The sequence below is a fragment of the Aspergillus mulundensis genome (genome assembly GCF_003369625.1).
Source record: "Aspergillus mulundensis strain DSM 5745 chromosome Unknown scaffold_14, whole genome shotgun sequence".
Lineage (NCBI taxonomy): Eukaryota > Fungi > Ascomycota > Eurotiomycetes > Eurotiales > Aspergillaceae > Aspergillus > Aspergillus mulundensis.
The window spans coordinates 616,256-630,465 of NW_020797902.1; the positions used below are offsets into that span (position 1 = coordinate 616,256).

Sequence of the window (14,210 nt, forward strand, 5' to 3'; positions counted from 1 at the left end):
TGTTTACGTACCAGCTGGAAAAGGCTATGTCCTCTACTGCACTAGGAGGTGGCCACGCTGTCACTCGTGCATTATGTTGCAAGTGTACGCAACGCAGATTAGAAGTCTTGATAGCCAGTATCTACCTACTGTCTTGTCATGAGAATGTAGAAACGTTGCAGGTGCAGTGATTAGCATTAAGACCAGCGAGCAAAGCCCGCCAGCGACATAGAACTTGGAAGTAAACTACTTGATTATACAGATATAGTACAATAGCTGGAGTAGCTGGAGTAGCTGCGAAGATCCTAAACAGCAGATCTACCACGGCAAGACCAAAACACCCCCCAGAACGCCCGCAACAGCCCAGATCCCCATCACAGCGCCAACGCCCTCCCAAGCCGACCTCGAGTTCCCCCCAAGTCTCCCAGCAGCATTGCTCGGACTCTCGCTCGCCTCCGCCGCGGCCTCCGCCTCCGCCTCCGCAGACTCAGTCTCCTCCGCCGCCTTGTCGAGATCGCTCTCGTGGTGCAGGATCGTGATAATCGGCGCATAGTACATCCCGGTGTAGTAGCCGCGGTCCTCGGGATCAAAGGTCGTGGTGACTGTGCGGACATGGGTGGCGGTCGCGGTGGGCATCTTGAAGGTGCCGACGTTGGTAATGACATCGGTCTCGCTTCCCTCGTCGTCGCTGTAGGTGTATGTGCGCGTGTATGTCGAGACGGTGCGGCCGTATTCGTAGTCGTAGGTCGTGGAGATCTCGCAGCCCGTGGTTGGGGTGTAGGTTTCGGCGATTGAGTAGCAGGCGCCGTCGTGGTCGGCGGTCATATGTCTGGGGGCACGTTAGCAGTTGGACCTGTAAACCTGTAACCTGGAGATGACGAAGAAAGAAAGGTGAAGGCATACTCAGGGCAGCAGAGCGCCATGGTCTGCTTCGGCTCGAGCGCGCTCATCAGGACGGACGCTGGGTCCTGCGTGGTGTAGGAGTCATAGTCGTAGTCCTCGTCGTAGTCATAGTCATAGTCATAGTCGCTGTACGGGGTTGGGGTGGCCGTCCTGGTGCTGGTGCTGGTGCTGGTTGAGGTTGTGGTCGGGACCAAGAAGCCCGACGAGGTGAGGACGCTGCTTGCATCGCGAGCCGCCATGCCAATGGTTTTCCATCCCTTGGGACAGTACAGACCCGGAGAGTAGTATACGCCGTAGCCGTCGTATTCAATCCAGTCGGTGCCACCACCGTAAACGGGCTCGCCGGTGGTGGTGGGCTCAGAGGTCGTGGTGGGGGTGCAGTCCTCAAAGTCGACGGTGGCCGTGCATTGGGAAGAGAGATAGACATAGATGCCCGTGCGGGTGTCGAGGCTGCCCAGCGCAAGCTGGTTGGATGCAGTGCATGCTGGAGGGGGCGTGAAGGTGGTCGTGACGGGGCCCAGGTTGGAGAAGGTGTATAGGCCCGCAGAGACGGAGATGTTCATGCCGACCATTTTGAACGAGCGTGGGTTGAAAGAGCGACGTCCTCCAGGATCGACCTGGGAATTCTCTTTATTTGAGCATCCCCCAAGGCTTTACAGGCACCAGGATGCTACCTAGGAAAGCTACCCTGACTCAAGAAGCTGCAGCAATCTCGCTTACTGCTCTTGGCAGGGACCAGATCCAGTGGCATTCCAACCATGGCCCACTTGAAAGCCTCTAGCTGCGAGTTAGGGCTGTGCTCTAGTCCCTATCAGGCCACATCTCCTGCCCTGGGCAATTTCAGGCTCTTGGACCCTGGCCGGTGGGCGTCGCATGAGCCTCCGGAGAGCTTCCGAGTCCCCAGCCCCTGAATCCTCCACTGCCGCTATATCCGGCTGCTGGGTCTATGATCTGCCGCATCTCGCCATCATTTGTGTAAAGGAGCGAGCAGGATCTGTCTCGGACGATGGACCGGGTAATCCCGCAGACGATGTTGATCGTTTCTCTCCTATCCTCTGAGCACCGACCGCTCTTTTGAAAAACAAGCGAGCAAGATGGCCTTAGTCTCTTCGAGCGAGTTCAGACTTCACAGCCCCAGGCCACAGCTCTCTATGCTTTGAAAGGAAATTTTGACGGCCCGCCACGGCGCCATTGCCGTGGTTAGACACGGTCGTGGTCAAGTGCCTGATTTTGGTGCTGGCGTTGACCGTTAGGGCTAGAAATGCTCGCCACAGAAGCTCAACGTATACACCATCTTGTATGGTAAACTTCAAAGACTGGGAGTCTTCCAAGGATACAAAGACATAAATTTGAGATTTATCTGATACAAGGGAGGCAAGATGAAGGTCAGGAAGAAAGTAACAAGACATTAAGCACAGTTTAGTTACCAATTCGATAACAATTCTCCAAAATAAAAAACTCTGGGTCTCAGTTCTACCTGATTACTGTCAGTATGAAACAGTTCCGACCCTACGCATGATCCCCATAACTGCGCAGACGTTGGCAGTCCAGGATATGAAATACGTTAAATTGAAAACATTCACCCAAGACCATACTCGCTGCATTACCCAAAAAGCCATCCAAGACACGATGAGCTGGGAAATAATCTGACTAGATACTTTTTCGGTCTCTGGAACATACCATCCTTTACTTTTTATTGTAAGGGTATCCCGGTAGGGTGCGAGGATTGCCAGCCCTACTATAATCGTGTAACAGCTCAGCCTCAGCCTTGCGCAGCTCTCAAGTCTGCATTGGGCTCTGACCCTCCGTGTAAACTAACCAATGGCTTCCCTGGGTAAGAGATGTGGTGGCTTAGAATCAGACAAACATGCAATGGGCTAAAGCTGTGTTCGGCCACCTATCGCGTTATCAAACAACAGGAGTGTTAACTCAGCGCAAGAAACCCTCAGGTCGATGTCACGAAGGGAGATTATAGGTAAGACTTCCAAAATAGGCCGACCTCGTGTAGGCGGCTTCATGGTACACGCGTAAACAGGGTTAGGGCAGGCTCTTAACTATAGACTCTATATTTGAGGAGGATGTTAGCTGCCTAGGTGAGACATCCACGTTCGCCAGGTGGGGTACAACTATCATTCGTTGCACCATGCAGGTGTTGTACAGCACTGGTAGTCCTGCGGCTCCCAATGGCTAGTGTAGCTTCCTGGTGGTGTGGTGGGACAAAGGCAGACCCCCCGTGTAGGCTGACTGGAGAGCCTTGCCGCCGTGCTTGGGCACGGAATATCAGAGTAGCAGCTTTTCTGCATGAGATGTGCCAGAAATTGATAGGAAGATTCAGACTGGGTCGTAACACTGCTATTCATCAGCATTTGCCATATGTTCTGTCATATTGTAGTGCGGTTCCACCATCACCACGTACTATAGCTACTGCCATACATATAGACCTTCCGTCCGCTCTCGTACCTACTATACCTACTAGATACACATTCCTTCCTGACCTAGGCTAACGGCGCCTCCCAAGTCATCCTACCTCTATTGCTCAGCTACCTCGCCTCCACAACCTATCCATCTCCCCAGATGACGCATGTGTTGCTCTGTTAAACAGAACGACCTTTATCATGGACACCGAACTCTCCTTACTTTCCGGGCAGCCATCAGAGAATCAGAGCGACAACTATGCCGAGTCTCTGGCACCGTCGACACCACCTGCAGTGACCACACAAAGCCCCCCACCGCGAAAAGAAAGCAATTCGTGGAAATCAAGAGTGCAGAATGGTTGGCTATTGGAAGCAATCTCGACCTCGTTTAGCAACCTATGCTTCATCGCCTTATGCAGCGTCCTACTCGCATACGATGATGAACAACGTCCGGCTCTAGTCTCACTCAACTTTGTGGTCTCCGTTCTAGGCACCGCTTGCAAGTCCTCGCTCATCCTTGCAATCGCGGAAGCACTAAGCCAGTGGAAATGGCTGTCACTTTCCAGGAAACCCACTCGATTGCTGAGACTCCATGAGCTGGATAATGCGAGTCGCGGCCCGCTTGGTTCGGCGATCCTCCTGTTCAGCCGCAACAACCACATGCTCGTCCATGTTGGGGCTGCTGTTCTCATTCTCCTCCTTGGGTTCGATCCCTTCATTCAGCAGATCCTCACCTACCCGATGCGACTTACCGAACGAATTGGCGGTAATGATCGCGCCTTAGTTGGGCAGGCGAGATACGGTGGCCCGAATACTATCAATTCGACGTATACGCCCAGCTGGGAGACAGCCTACCACAGGGCTATGTGGGCAGATGACTTCGAGATCCGCCCGTCCTGCCCGTCGGGGAACTGTACATGGTCTACATTCCAGACTGTCGGATACTGTAGCCGTTGCACCGATAGAACAGCAGAGGCTAGCCTGGTGTTCAATGAGCAGCCGGTCCAAGCGACTGTCTCAGGCACGGAAACGTGGACACGGTGTCAAGTGGCCTTACCGGGGGTTCAGGAAGGTGGGCCATACCCACCTTCAGAAGAGATGTGRTTAGCTAATAACACCGATGTAATGCAGCTGTTAGAGGCCATTATCTGGAGTACCCCCTTTAGCACATTGTGGTCTCCTACCCCAGACGGAGACACTTTCTTGGTTTTCGACCTTGAGAACCCCATGTTTGGCCTTGCACATGCACAGCTTCGCACTAATGAGACCCTCATGCAGTCAGGTGCAGAACCATCCAAGGCACTCTTTGTGCAAAATGTGACTGAGTGCCGCTTATCATTGTGTCTATGGGAATACAGTGTCTCTGTTGCCAACTCTGCTCTCTCGGTCACTGCTGCAGCGGTAGATCATGGCCAGACCTTTTACGCGGATGACAATCACCAGACGGTCTGCTGGGTACCAGAAGGGGCTGGTTCAACAGAGACGCCCGCCCGTACAGTGATTCCTACTGAGCCCTCCCTCCTATTGAATACCACTGGTCTTCGCACTTGTGGCCTTTACCATCTCAGGACCGATGACTTCGCGGCAATGCGCGAGGTTGTGCTGACTCGGCCCACAAATGCCACAAACGGTACCAGATGGGAGATTCACTCTTGGTATGGCGATGACAACCCCAACTTTGAACGCATCCAAGCTCTCGGACTCGAAACCCTCATGACGAGACTTGCCCGCTCCCTCACCGAGACACTCATCGACGACAGCAACTACACCATCCCAGACAAAGTCTGGGACCCCGAGCCTTTCGTAAAAGTGCGCTGGCCCTGGCTCATCCCGCCCGCAATTTTAGTTCTGACAGGCAACGTCTTCTTTGCCCTGACCGTTTACACCAGCAAAAAGGAAAAGGTCCTTCCGTGGAAGTCCTCCAGTCTAGCCCTTTTTTACCACGGACTCGAGAGTGTGGACCATGACGATTACCTCTATACTACTGCGAGTAGGATGGAGGAGAAGGCCGGGGTGGTTGATATTCGGCTGGGACTGTCGGACCAGGATGGGCGGTAACGCGGTTGGTTCTTCGGAAAGAATAACCTCAGGTGGTACGGAAGCATGGAAAAACAGCCTAAGGAACGTCTGATATGTTTGGAACCAGGCCCTGAGGCTTATAGCCTGCAGCGGTACAGTTTGTAATACCAGCTGCATTGTTAGGCAACATGCTAGTAGGAGATGCATAAGCACAAGAGTCAGAGGCCGGCTGAGTACCTAAAGAGTACTCCGTACCCAATGAATACGCGCTGTGGCTGGCTGAGCTAACCAATGCCATCATGCAGCTTACAAGGCATAAGGCTGCGTACGAGGTAACCACTGGTCTTATGGTAGGTATTTAGGTATACTAAGCGATTGGTAGCCATGCGCAGACCCAACGGACATCCTCAACCAGACCGTAGATAGATAACCCACATGCGTAGTCTGTGTACCGCTGACCCTCAAGCCATCTAAAAGGTATGAAAAAGCTATCTGTTGCATACTATTGCTATACTATAGTGACATGTTAATGTTAGAAGAGCGCGATGAGGGCTAACAAGTCACATGATATGGCAGCATTCAATCGATCCCTGTGCAAAATAACCACTCATCTATTATAGTTTAAACATTAATGTCATGGCTTACTAAAATAACAAATCCGCAAACTGCCGAGAGCCTCATCTTATTGCTTTGTTATGTCACTCGACAGGGCGTCCGAGCCGACGCCCTCCAGCTGTTCACTTCGCACGCTCTATCTAGACTAGCGGATACACTGCAGTTGATACTGATTCCTTCGAGGGTAGGGTATGTGCATGTAAGCTGGGTGTATTCAGCCTTTAGCGCCTGGCGCGTGAGCCTGAGCCTGCCTTGTGTACCCTGACGGGGCACTGTATCTGCATAGCCACAGTCACAGTCAGTTCACACAGCTAGGGGCATTTACTTGGTAGGAGAGCACCATCATACCATGTCTGGTTACGTAGCAGGGTAATAGATCTAATTCTGCTTGTTTATAATAGTGGAGAATCAAAGTAGATTTGGTTTTGTGCAGTATACCCTATAAATCTTGAAGTGCAATACTCGTCTGGAGGCTATAAACTACTCCAAAGTAGGTAATCGGCAAGGCTGAACCCATTCCATATTTCTCACCTGCATTAACCAAACACCAGGATATCTGCTGTTCATTAGGATCCCTGTCATATTTTGGGGCTAGGTGCATACATTCAGGAACTGGACAATTAAGCCGAGCTGCCTATATTAGCGCCCCGATGCCCATCCATTCCAGTTCAGTGCTATGGCTTCTGCAACAACTACCTGCTGAGCTTGTGCTCATCTCAACTTAGGACACCCAGCGTCCAGTCCCAGCCTACCATACCTACGCCCTAGTCTTTCACCAAGGTTGAAATGAAGCAGCCGCCCGCGCCCCCATTCTCAGCCTTTTCAAGCATCACCCCGCAACCAAACCCCAACCAGCAGCAGACAGCAAAATACACCCACCCAGCGGGCTTCAACTTCCACAAAGCGCCCATCACCATATCCCCATCCGCCCCGCACAGTCCGGGGCTGCGAGCATACCTAACCCTCCAACTCACAACGCCAAAGCTGAACGCGATCCACCACCTGCTCTGGCTCGCGGGCCTGCCGCGCCCAGCTGCACCACTGCACCGCCAACGGCTGATGAACCGCACCGTGGTCCTGACGGAATCCCCCGATGAGCACCTTGTCTGGAGTCTGGGGTACGGGGACGGCAGGATCCTGGTCAAGCCGGTTCCTGAGTGGCTGCTCGACTATGACTTCTGGGTTGGTGAGATATGCGTGGATGTAGAGCTGCATGCGTCTGCGTGTGGGCTGCTATTGTCGTATGTCTGGCTGGCCGGTGGGAGTAAGCTTGATTTTGAGATGGCGAAGGACGAGCGTATCCTTCCGGGATACGTCACTTGGGAGGCGTGGACGGCGCTTCTGAGGGAGGTTCTGGAGTGGGTTGAGAAGCACGGGCGCAACTGTTCGCATTCCCATTCCCATTCCCATTCCCAAGCTGGTATTCTTCCATCTCAACACCCGACGACTTCGCATCCAGATGTACTCAACAAGCGCTACCAATTCGGCGAGCTCCGCCTCAGCCGGCTGAACTGGCTATACAGACTCGCGCCCTCGACAATCTCCCCCCGCAACCTCGTCTTCGGATTCATGCCCAGCTCAACCCGGTACCGCGCGTTCTTCGAGCGTAACTTCTCCCGGATCCTGGCGGTGCTGGTGTACCTATCTGTTTTGCTCTCGGCGATGCAGGTTGGGTTGGCGACGGACGAGTTGCGCGGGAACCGGGTATTCCAGCGATTCTGCGCGGTGTTTGCGCTCGCGTCGATTCTTTTCACGGTTGCTTTGGTGGGGGTTATGCTGGTCTTGTGGACGTTGCTGTTTTGCTATCACTTGGGTTTCACGGTTATTTATTGTAGGAGGAGGATGGGGGCGAGGGTGTAGTGATTACAGTATTACATGCCAAGGCTAATGTCGAGGATGCCTTTTCTTTTCTTCGCATAGGAAGTGATACGTGCTTGGTGAAGTGTGTTTCTGGGGCTGGGGCGAGTATGGCTGGGTATCTATAACTTGAGGCGTCTGGCCTAGGTACTGGCTGAAATAGTCTATGCCTTGGATATACCTAGGTAGTGTCCCCCATCTAGCTCTGATAGCTATACCCTGCACACAGTATGGCACCAATAGCATATAGATGCGCTCTTCATACCATTTACCTGCATTGCATCCAACCATCCAACCTTGAAAGCTGAGACTCCACCTCCACTATACCAATCGTCTCGCAGTACCAAAAAAAACAAGTGAATTTGCCGTGGGACCACTCTGCCCGCTCATAAAGACCTAGATCCATTGATCTACCCCTCAGTGCATTATAGCCAGTGAGTCCAGTCCCATGGTACATAGAACACCATTTCATTGTAGCAATGCCGGATATGTCTCATGCTGTCTTCCATGAGCTTGATCATGTGCTTGAAATTCGAAAGCCGACTATCATGCATGCTCAAATTCCTGAGTCCGTCAATGCCGTCGCAGCGTGGGACGTTACACCCGGTAAAGAAGCTGAGACGAGAGCTGTTTAGGGGTTAGACTTCGTGCTTTAAAGTCCCGAAGGTCTTTCATGGTCTTTGTTACTGTCGGCAATTAGATTTGCTTGTTTGGACTACAGTTGTATCAGGAACAAAGAGACTCGGGATGTTGCACGTGCACTTAGGGCTAGGAGAACAAAGACATGATAGATACCGGAAGTATAGAGCTGCTTCCATGTCCTCTTGCTTGTACCTAGATAGGCGCCTGAATCTGTGCCCACATCGGCAGGAAATCGCAGTTCAGCTCAAGTTCTTTCACCGAGCCTGAAACCGCTTTCAAGGAACTCTCCAACACGCATAAATAGCTTCATCTCGCCCCGAGTCGATGACACCGACTCAGATCACTCAAAGCAACTCGATCACAGTACCGAAATCTACAAACTAATCAAACCAACTAACAATCCAAGATGCGTTCCCTCATCATCGCCCCCCTCGCCCTCTTCGCCCTGGTGGCGGGGGCGTCCGCGGTATGCCCCCATACCCCATACCCCAAACCCCATCCCCAACTAACAAACACACGCATCCAGATCCCCACGACCTCCGACTCCGACATCGCCTTCTACCCAGGCTACGACAACGACTGGGACCTCAGCGGCGCCTGGAACGCCGACGAGGCCGAGTCCGAGCCCACGTCCACGTCCACCCACACCCTAGAAGCCCGCGGCAAGGGCCCCGCCAGCCACTGCACCCTGCAGAAGGAGTTCATCGGCCGACAGAAGAACCTCAAGCGGAACATCAAGTACCTCCGCGAGGTGCGCAACTCGCCTGCGCGCCCGAGGCTCGAGGCCGGGAAGTGCGCGATGGTCGCGTGCTCGGGCGAGGGGTATGATTCCACTGTTGTGGAGTGGTGTAATGATGTAAGACCCCGACTTCCGTGTTGAGAATTTAACTTGGGGAGGCTGGGATGGGAATTGGCGCAGGCTAACGTATCGCAGAGCAAGAAGGCAAAGACGCTGCCTGGCTGGCATAACATTGCCGACGGCGCCCAGGTCATCCTGGATCAGTGCCAGAGTCCCAAAGACAAGGTTTCGGGGTACTTGGGTCACAACGATGGGTGGCGCGTTCTCACTTATGCTAAGCCTTGCTATCTTATTCCTGGGCCGCAGAACTGAGTATCCTAACCTTGGGTCTTGGATTACTGGACTGCTGGTGGGCTGGCTGGAGCCAATTAGTGATTGCTTCTTCTGACACTAATTCTTACAGGACATGCGCGCGGAGATGTACCATACCTAGATGTGCTTAGGTAGGGCATCGTCGATTTTATTTGCTGACATGATTACCACCATAAGCGCGGAGGAACAGTACCATAGGGTTTGCACATTTGTAATGCCTAATAGTCGTTGATAAAAAAAAACCCCTACAAAAGACTAAAAACATATGTATATTTGCGTCCATTCCTGCCAACTTTGTATCTGTTCCACTGGGAAGTGCAGTACAGATCTGTAGTGTTTTACCTGGGTATCCTAGATGAAGAAGAATGAGACATATACACCCCTGATACCATCGTCTTCTATGTACATTGATTGAGGGTGACTGTTCCTGATTAATCCTCTACAACTCGATTTGGCACTAAGCAGGCTACACTGACATGAAGCCTGCCCTATATACCCATATAAATATATATATATATATATATATATATATGGCTCAGGCATATTCAGTAGTAGAGTAGAGTCTCAGCTTTGCTTCGGTGATCGGGTAATATGCACCTGGAGCCTCCATTCCTCCCTTCTTTCAATACGTACAAGACTCGTGTTGCCTGCCTCCTCTGAGTGCACGACCATAATATCCCCAAGAGTCCGCTTGCAATGGCTGGATTTCGCAGGCACTAGGGTTGCTTTGCCGGGCTCAGTGGCGACATTGCACACCGCTATCCTCTTGTCACTGCATCACGCCATGCATATTCAATATTTCGGACAAGTAAGAGGTAACATCTGTCCCGTGTGCACTCTATCTACCTTGATGGAATCTGCGGAGCGTGCACATGGGCTATTTTCTACCTGGTGGAGCTGGGGAGAACTGCTGTACCCATCGGCCGACGCAGTCAATCAAGCAGAGCCCAGTCACCCCGTGCTAAAAAGAAAAACTCAGAAATGAACCTATTATAGTGGTTAGTTTTAGTCCAGGACTGTATTCCATTTTCTTGGACCACTTGGAATAAATGTCCAGGGACCGTGAAGACATATGTCCGTGCTTAGTTCAAACGGCATTCTGGACTAACTGAGAACAAAGAGTCGGAGCTTGAGGGTATGATTTCATGCTGAGTGTACGGTTGAGGACCCCGAGACGTAGTTTAGGGGGGTAGTGCATCTAGAAGGCTCCCCGAAGGCCCGAAGAATTCCCGAAGGTCCTCTTCAATCAATCCATCCTCGCATCCACTTTGCGCCAAAATGTCGGCCGTTAAAGTTAATCTACAATAGATTAACGCTTGATTGTGATGTTTCTCGAAGCTTAGTAGGGGGTGGGAACGATGCCAAGGGCAGGGCTAACTACAGCCACCATGCTTGGCAACGACGGCTCATATTCAGGGATGAGCCGGTGTAGAACTGTAGATCTAGTCGATCATCTTGATCATCGTCGTCAAGCATATCGTTGGTTGAGATGTGGTTGTATAAGAATTGATCGGCAAACATGACGGCTGTGACGGATGGCAAGATCATCAGGGACAGCGTTCGAACTCCTGCAGGGTCATCCCTCAGGGTATCTATCGTGGCCAACTGCAAATTTACAATGTATTGGATTTATTATGTTAAGGACACCAGGGTTTCAAGCTTAGTGGGCTAACGAGCACTCAAGTCCTATCGGGGCCCACTTCTTAATCTGTCATCGGATTCCGGCCGAGACGTACTGGAATGGCCTAGATCAGGGGCACGAGAGAGTCAATGTTAGAAGATAGTAGAATCGAAATTGTCTGACGATTACTTCTACTGTCTACAAGTCTTTCTCCAACTTCTGAGTTGCAGGCAGGGTTTGGTTGGACTGCAGAATTTCTGGCTCCAGGGCTGTTTGATCGTGACCCACAAATCCAAAGAACCGGTGAGACATTCTTCAGCCCAGTGAGACACTCAATCTCCGTCAGATATTAAGGGTGGCCAAGCTAAACCCAACGCAGGAGTAGACTCAGTGGAAACCAGGTCCCCATTAATCTATACAAAGCGTCTGGAGACTCCACCGAACGCCACACCAGAGATATCCTCGGCTTCTATCAACCTGCATGGCATGAGGTGCGAGTATAAGAGGTGGCTACGACCCCTGCAATAATGGAAATCATCATCAACTCCTTCACTCTCATCAAGACATTCAACTCGGTCCAAGATGAGGCTTTCTGCATTTGCTTTGCTGGCCGCAGCAGCCACTGCCGCCGCCACTGGTGTCAAGGGCGCCGCTGAGGGATTCGCCAAGGGGGTTACTGGTGGTGGAAGTGCTTCTCCTGTCTACCCCACGACCAACGATGAGCTGGTCTCTTACCTGGGCGACGATGAGGCCCGTGTCATTGTCTTGACCAAGACGTACGCTGGCCAACCTTTGCTTATGAAGTGAGACTAACTTGTGTAGCTTCGACTTCACCAACTCCGAGGGCACCACCACCGCTAAGGGCTGCTCGCCCTGGGGCACTGGATCCAAGTGCCAGCTCGCCATCAACAAGGACGGCTGGTGTGACAACTACCAGCCCGATGCTCCCCAGACTACCATCACCTAGTGAGTTCGCCCCCCTCACACTGAGTCCCCTGCTAACAGATTATAGCAACGCCGCCGGTATGCTGGGCATCACCGTCAAGTCCAACAAGAGTTTGATCGGCCAGGGCTCCTCCGGCGCCATCAAGGGCAAGGGTATCCGCATCGTCAACGGCGCCCAGAACGTCATCGTCCAGTAAGCCCTCTCCCAATTCTCTCCACCGTCCTCATCTAACAGCCCAGAAACATCGCCATCACCGACATCAACCCGCGCTACGTCTGGGGCGGCGACGCCATCACCCTCAACGACGTCGACATGGTCTGGATCGACCACGTCACGACCGCCCGCATCGCCCGCCAGCACATCGTCCTCGGCACCAACGCCTGCAACCGCGTCACCATCTCCAACAACTACTTCAACGGCGTGTCCGACTGGTCCGCCACCTGCGACGGCTATCACTACTGGGGCCTGTACCTGGACGGCTCCAACGACATGGTCACGCTGCAGGGCAACTACATCCACCACTTCTCCGGCCGCAGCCCCAAGGTCGGCGGCAACACGCTCCTGCACGCCGTCAACAACTACTGGTACGACTCGACCGGCCACGCGTTTGAGATCGGGGCTGGCTCGTCTGTGCTTGCCGAGGGCAACATCTTCCAGAACATCAATGCCCCTGTTGAGGCGAGCAGTCTTGCTGGTAACCTGTTTACCTCGCCGGATACCAACACCAACTCCGTTTGCTCTTCGTACCTGGGACACACGTGCCAGGTCAATGGCTTTGGTAGCTCGGGTACCTTCAGCCAGGCGGATGAGGGATTCCTGGCCAACTTCAAGGGCAAGAATGTTGCTGGTGCGGATGCTTACAGTGCTGCGCAGAGCGTTCCCAACAATGCTGGTCAGGGGAAGCTCTAAGCCGCTGGCAAGTCGCAAGGGGCGGTTAGGCTGGGTTGAGCCGGCCTGAAGCCCAACTTCGCTGGGTGAAGTGTACTTATAGATATTCGTTTCGTTTCCGAGGTAGACTTTGGTTAGACTACCTTGTTTTAATTGCATAATTGATAGACATTTATAGAATCAACCTTGAAATCACCAACAACCTCAGAGTCTGCTTCCGGTATTCTAGGAAATATTCTGCATTGAAGAGAAGCTTCTGCTAGGTACACACCTCATACAGCAATTTGCGCACCCCGTATCGCAAAAAAAGCTGCCCCAGCCTCCCTCATAACCTCGTTCTCCTCCTGGCTACTAACATCCCCAAAGACCTCGTCGATCTGCTCGAGCGTCTTGCCACTCGTCTCCGGGACAAGAAAGAACGCCCACACCCCCGCAAGCACACACCAGGCCGCAAAGAAGACGTACGTGCCGTAGGTGATATTCGCCATCATCGGGGCATTACAAGGCCAAGGATGAAGTTGCCCAACCAATTGACGCATGTTGACAAAGCCACCCCTTTTGATCGAATCGCGTTCGGAAAGACCTCAGACGGCAAAGCACACGCAAAGAACCTACCTGCAGTCATTGAGCACGCAACAGGCAGGCCACAGCTCCATATTCCTGCTTCCAAGGTCGAAGCCGCCATGTTACGCGATTATGCCCATGGTAACCTTGCCCGGACCTGCAGGTACTCTGCGTGGCGGCCTCGTTTGTGAGTGTCCTGGGGTCCCCACAAATCTACCTATGGAGTTGAGGCAAGCCCTAGTCCGAAATGAAAAAATATCGTCTCATAGAGTCTATCAAGGGCTTCGAGATGCGGTCTGCCGTGATATACCATATTTGAGGGCCGGAATGCTGGGTTGGTATGGCAGACGGCCGATCGAACGTCGCCACTCGTAGCCCTAACACCGGACATAAGGCAATCAGTCCAGGGCTTTCTAATAATACCACCCCGAAGTCCGCAGCGCAATGGGGGTATCTAAGTTCATCCACTTCTCTTGGTCCCACTACTAGGTACACTATGCAGCAAAGGCTCCAGATATCCGGCGACCGGGCCTCCTTCACCACGGTTACACTTGATCCAAATAAAAGTAATTTGCATTCTCGCTAACTACTCCGTAGAGGATTTCTGGGATCCGATGCTTCTGCAGGATATATTCGATGCTCCGGCTCCAC

General features: G+C 52.6%; 4 protein-coding genes across 4 annotated transcripts; 3 read left to right on the forward strand and 1 right to left on the reverse strand.

The window, feature by feature from the left end:
• Nucleotides 1-297: 297 nt before the first annotated feature.
• On the reverse strand, nt 298-1,454 carry DSM5745_10178 (uncharacterized protein; the record flags this gene model as incomplete). The annotated part of the gene is made up of 2 exons (XM_026752194.1): nt 298-808; nt 883-1,454. The coding sequence occupies 2 exons, from the start codon at nt 1,452-1,454 to the stop codon at nt 298-300; spliced, it is 1,083 nt and encodes a 360-aa protein (XP_026599256.1).
• Nucleotides 1,455-3,497: 2,043 nt separating this feature from the next.
• On the forward strand, nt 3,498-5,354 carry DSM5745_10179 (DUF3176 domain-containing protein; the record flags this gene model as incomplete). Its single annotated transcript, XM_026752195.1, has 2 exons — nt 3,498-4,368; nt 4,435-5,354. The coding sequence occupies 2 exons, from the start codon at nt 3,498-3,500 to the stop codon at nt 5,352-5,354; spliced, it is 1,791 nt and encodes a 596-aa protein (XP_026599257.1).
• Nucleotides 5,355-8,835: 3,481 nt separating this feature from the next.
• DSM5745_10180 (uncharacterized protein) lies at nt 8,836-9,540 on the forward strand (the record flags this gene model as incomplete). The annotated part of the gene is made up of 3 exons (XM_026752196.1): nt 8,836-8,895; nt 8,956-9,285; nt 9,364-9,540. The coding sequence occupies 3 exons, from the start codon at nt 8,836-8,838 to the stop codon at nt 9,538-9,540; spliced, it is 567 nt and encodes a 188-aa protein (XP_026599258.1).
• A 2,203-nt stretch (nt 9,541-11,743) lies between these two features.
• DSM5745_10181 (polysaccharide lyase family 1 protein) lies at nt 11,744-13,016 on the forward strand (the record flags this gene model as incomplete). Its single annotated transcript, XM_026752197.1, has 4 exons — nt 11,744-11,937; nt 11,984-12,127; nt 12,174-12,299; nt 12,347-13,016. 4 exons carry the CDS (start codon nt 11,744-11,746, stop codon nt 13,014-13,016), a joined length of 1,134 nt encoding a protein of 377 aa, XP_026599259.1.
• Nucleotides 13,017-14,210: the final 1,194 nt, after the last annotated feature.